We start from the raw sequence: 5228 nt of genomic DNA on the forward strand, positions 1-5228 counted from the left end.
CACAATTTTGTGATGTTTCTATGTCCTCAGCTGCACGAATACCACCCCCCTTTGATGCCCTCCGTCTTTCTGAGTAACCTCTTCGTCTTTGAGGCTTCATCTGTGACATTATTGGGGTAAAAAGGAAAACCTGCCTAAATGCATGATGCCCAATCTTTAAATTATCTTTTTCTTTTGAGATCATCAGTAAGGATCTGCATAAATGCCCCAAAAGCGGTCCTTTTGGGACCTCTAAACCTGCCCTCCTGCAGTGCTGCTCACAAAGACAGATGAGGGGGCAACTTTGGGTAAGACTGATGCTCAGAAACAAAGTTTAAATGTAAAAAAGATTGGATTTGCCTCCACAGCGAACACATAAAAGCGGCCGAGGACTGAGTTTTAACCACATGACGTCGCACATTCGGCGGGCGACCTGTGAGTTCTGACCTGACGTGCTCTCCACGGGAGTTCTGGCCTTCAGAAGAGGACGGTCTAATTTCTTAAACTATATTTAAAGTGTCTTGTAGGGGTAATTGTGATTTACTGTCACTCCCCATTAAAGTCAAGCGTAAGGGTTAGGCCGAAGTGAGGAGACGGAAAATAACCCACAGCAAGAAGCCGCAGTGAGGGAGGAAGGTTGGACATGAGTCGCTCGCTGCTCATTTCGTGTCCTTTGCCTCATCAGATGACGTGCACTGTGTGTCCTTGGCTTTGAGGGAGCAAAAAAAAAAAAAACCCTCTGCCTTTAGATGCCATCTAGGCACAAGCCTGTTATTTCACTGTTAGGCGATCATGAACCAAATTAGCAGTCTAATGAAAGTCGTTACTGAGCATCTGTGGTGCATTTTCAGGTATTCCAGAGCAGAATTCCAGGCTGCCGTTGCAACAGCTATATAAATAACCAAAGCCGCAGCTCTCTAACGCAGTCTGGAGGCGCTTCCCTGTGACGGTAATTCTGTTCAGCTCCTTGACAAAGCTGATCTACGCCAAGCCTATTTTTGTTTACCTGTAGTCATTGTGTACATGCCATGGTTTTCACAATAGCTTGACAAAAAGTAGAAGGGAAGCTCATCTTTAATTCAGGGACGGCTTTCTCACAAAGACATAAATCCTTTCTCTATTTTTCCCAAAGAAAAAGAAGCCTGACGTCTGCAGCGTCTTTTGAATTAATCACTGGAGATGGCCAACACTCACTTGTCGTGTGGTCACGCCGTCTCACCTGGATTCTTGAAGTTTTGACTTCCGCACGGGGACAGATTCCATTAGAAAACCACTTTTAGCGCCCTAATTTAGTTTCCGCTCCCTCGTTTGTCTGGGCAAATAGCTGTAAAAACGCAGGCGCCACGATGCTGAACGTCGGCTCAGCGGCTCGATGTGACGTGATTTAAGCCGCCTGCCGATACCATTGTGAACCCGTTCGTGTTGGCTCTGTGTGATCCAGTTGTTGTTGCTTTGTGAGGGCCTAGCAGCATGAAAAGCCCATTGTTTTCCGCATGAATCATTTAGATGAGCGGCCCAGGAGGAGGGGGGAAAGGAGCGAAAGCACCTGGTGTCAACTTTAATTACAATCCAGTTTAGTCAGTTTTACCTTGATTCTGAAATCCTAGAACCCTGCACCGCCGGAGGAGAGGTTTCCCTCAGTTAAATACCACAGAAAACAAAGGTGGAAAGGAGGTAACAACTCCAGCACCTCCCAACGCTAACGACAGCCGTGCTTTTTTCAAGCACATCATTATTGGCTCGTGGGGATTTTGTCATGACAGGAGGTATCTGACACCTGCCGAATCATCACGTCCCTTTGATTTACGTCTCGTCTAAATATTGGTGGAGTCGGAGAAGCGGATGTGGAGAGAGAAGCAAGACTAGGCTGTTTGAGAGTGGGGAATGCATGAAGTGCGTCTTATGAAGGAACCCTGGGGAGCCTCAAATCCCAGGATGTCCCCGGTGCATCATAAGAGGAAGTCAGGGCACATCAGCGTCATCACTCACCTCTTGTTTCTCACTGTTCTGCAGCTTGATGTGAGACATCAGTTCTTACGCAGCAGCAGCCAGAAACCTGAACAATGAAGTTAAAAAAATACTACGTTTCAGCAAATCAGACCCATTGAGCGATTCAGTACCAGAAAAAAACATTTAAAAAAAATTATAAATCTGTCATCCACAAAGAAAGCACCATCTTGTACCCACCGTGGATGGATGCCAGCACCGTCTTCCCTAACGGGGGAGTACATTGATGGACAGCGGGCGTTGGCATATGTGTTAATGCGGCACATTCCACACAGCAGATGGGTCCAATAGACAACATGTGGAGAGCTCAAAGCTGGAGAAATAAGCTGTATACAGGCCATTCTTGCATTATTGCTTACAGGACTCCAGCTGTGTTTACCAAACAGGAGCATTCTAATTAACACGCACGCTCATTATAATAAATGGCATAAAACGATACCTTCTGCATTAATGATGGGGATAAACACCAGCCACAGCAAGCAGGCCATGTTTTAAAACATTATACTGCATAAGAAAAGATTTCTTTGTCTTAAACGTGCAGAATCGAAGAGAATGATGTCATCTGCATGGTCATTAGCGCCATGGTGACCCTTTTTCCTGAAGCATAAATCTATATAATCTGTCTGGACTTCAGCTGTGAGGCTCGTAGCTTTTGGGGTGTTTTGCCTGAACCCACTAATTAAGTAACGTTAAATGTGCCACCTTTGACAGAGAAAATGAGAATGACAGAACCAGAACCGACGGGTGTCCGTCCGCATCGCAAAGTCGTAACCCTCCGCCGGTTGACGCCGTCCCCGTCAAACCAAACCACATGAATTCTGGAGCAGAAACCGCTCCAACAGGTGGAAGGTGCAGAAGACACTCATTTTTCCAGAAGAGGGATGATGCTCGTACAGCGGTGGCAGAAGCCCAGAGGGGACGAGGCCACGAACGCACCCTGCTGTGATACTGCATCAAAGTGTTGGAACAAAAACCTGTTAGCCATTCATCTGCAGCGGTGTGCAACGGCGCATTTATCCAGCGGTGTGTACGGGAGGGAAGACGCGGTGATCTGTGATCTGCCGGGACGAGATTTTTCACCTTCTGTTAGGGGTCACACTCTGGTTCTGTACTTCGCGTCAATGTCCTTTTTTAATGTCAAGCTGCATAAGTTCCTTAAGTCCTTTCAGAGACTGACATCAGTTACATGAACGACTTTAATGAAATTTCAGCACACGTCGGTTACCATGGCTCCATATGTACATCTGATGGAATGTCATGAACCTTTGACCGATTCGAATCAAATAAGGCATTTCAAGTAGAGCAACCGTCCCACTGGTGTCACATTTTTGGAAAACCAGTCGGTTATGGGATAGTTAGCAGGTTCCTAAAGCCATTTGAGAGAGATCGAAGGCAGACAAGTACCATACACAAAATGGTCAAATATACAGAATCTGCCGAGTCTTTCAGGGGCTCGAATAATCGCCGCCGTTGACCAAGTCCATGTACATGAGGAACAAACAATAAACAGCGTTTTTCCTACAATACCGAAAAGTAAATAAAAGAAAGACACCTGAGGGCTGTCAACTACTACTCCTGGTTAATGCGTGTCTTTTGATGCATTCCTCTCCCACCATTGTGCTTTAGATTGAACATGTCGTACTGGTTCCAGAGGAGGGAGGTCAGATGGGCTCCGCGTGGACGTCCGCAGAAGCTCCGCTTCAGAATGGGAAAGACAGGGTGCATTTGTTACAAGGTTTTGATGAAGTTCCCCACGAGGCAGCTCGGAATGTCAGTGTTTCCAGCGGCCTTGAACGGGGCGTGCTTTACTTATTCTACATCATCACAGGCTTCTGATCTCGGAGTGTTTCGCATTTCCCGAAGCAACAAGTGGTCCATTGTCTTTGTGATAATCGGCCCTGCGACAGCGCTGAAAAGACAAGCACAAAGTCGCGAGAATGAACAGAAAATGTGTGTTTTCCACGGCGGGGCGATCAAAGGAGCCGGAGAAAAACGACCCCAGCATCTGCAGAAAGGAAGAGGCTGACCTGCGGATTAACCTTTGAACCGGCGGCGTTCCCTCGCACCTTGTCCATAGTGTTAATACGCTGATGTGGTGTATGGCTGCGTGTTCTGCCAAGAGAAAAGAGGATAAATTCGTCACGGGGTGGTTTTAGAGTTCCATTCATAGCTGAAATCATCCCTATTGCTCTGTTAGCGTGCTCTGTTAGCGACTCTCCTGCCAGGCTGCCACAACGTTTTGTTTCCCACGGTCAAGAGACGTTGCCTTACCCTGGTGGTTTTGATCTTGTTCCCAGCGTAGCACATCCAGCCAGAGTTGTCAGGGAGCGTCTTGCATTCCTCCCCCTCCAGGCAAGGCTCCATCTCACACCACCACCTCCCAATTACTATGGATGCTACAGGCAGCAGAGACAAGTGAGATCGTGGTGCAGGTGACTCTCTCTCTCTCTCTTGGTGTTCAGCAGCGTTTAGAATTAACCGCCAGCTTTGGGTTCACGCCGGTTTGAATAATGACACAGGGCTCAGTCTCCACCCTTATATTGGCAGCTGGCAGTGATGTGCTGTGTGTTCATGAGCGTGTTGTCAATATCAACATGAGCAGGTCAAAAAATGTATGTTGGCTGTAGGTTAGTCTCTGCATAACTTTTCCTTCCTTCAGATATGCGTAACAACAGTGGGTGTGATGGATGGAGAGCACTGATGGGCGTGAGTGTGTGTTTGTGTGTAGTTTAGTGCCACATTCTCACCAGAAGCAGAAAATTACCTTAAATACAGGGCAAGCTGACGGGGTTTTTTTTTTTTTTTTTAAAGTGTCAGAGCTGTTGCTGAGAGACCTGAAAATCCTCCCAGGCCTCAGAAATTGCAGTAATAATTGAGAAAGGATTTAAGATAAAGGCTGCAGGTGAAAGATTTTTCTGGAGCCACTGTGTCGTTCAGGAACATCAGACCTGCCTGCCTGAAGTTACTGAAACCCTGTTGCTGATCTAAGTATGTTCCAGCCATTATGAAGTGTGCATATATGTGCAATGGCTTTCCTCTGCAGCTCTTTGCTTCACTTTAGCCTTTCTTTCACTGTTCCCTGGGGTGTGTTATATTCTGGGGCTGTTAGAATAAAGCCCCGCAGACACCTTCTGCTGTCTGTCAGCAGCTGAGCTAATGTTAATCTTATCTGGGACGAGACAGAGCATGGGTGAGGCTTTTATTCAGCCAGATCTCTGCATCGTCGCACAAAAAAAGTGTTG

At 46.8% G+C, this 5228-nt stretch overlaps 1 protein-coding gene across 2 annotated transcripts in view; it reads right to left on the bottom strand.

The window, feature by feature from the left end:
* Positions 1–3166: 3166 nt before the first annotated feature.
* LOC115249279 (chemokine-like protein TAFA-1) overlaps positions 3167–5228 on the bottom strand; it is an 18110-nt gene continuing 16048 nt past the window's right edge. For both annotated transcript variants that reach the window (XM_029834493.1, XM_029834494.1), the window contains exons 4-6: positions 4258–4382; positions 4014–4098; positions 3167–3895 (exon numbers count right to left, since the gene is read on the bottom strand). In XM_029834493.1, the coding sequence (XP_029690353.1) occupies positions 4066–4098; positions 4258–4382 (158 nt within the window). In that variant the 3' untranslated portion in view covers positions 3167–3895; positions 4014–4065. The remainder of the gene's footprint in view (positions 3896–4013; positions 4099–4257; positions 4383–5228) is intronic.

This window comes from Takifugu rubripes, chromosome 3, assembly GCF_901000725.2.
Source record: "Takifugu rubripes chromosome 3, fTakRub1.2, whole genome shotgun sequence".
Lineage (NCBI taxonomy): Eukaryota > Metazoa > Chordata > Actinopteri > Tetraodontiformes > Tetraodontidae > Takifugu > Takifugu rubripes.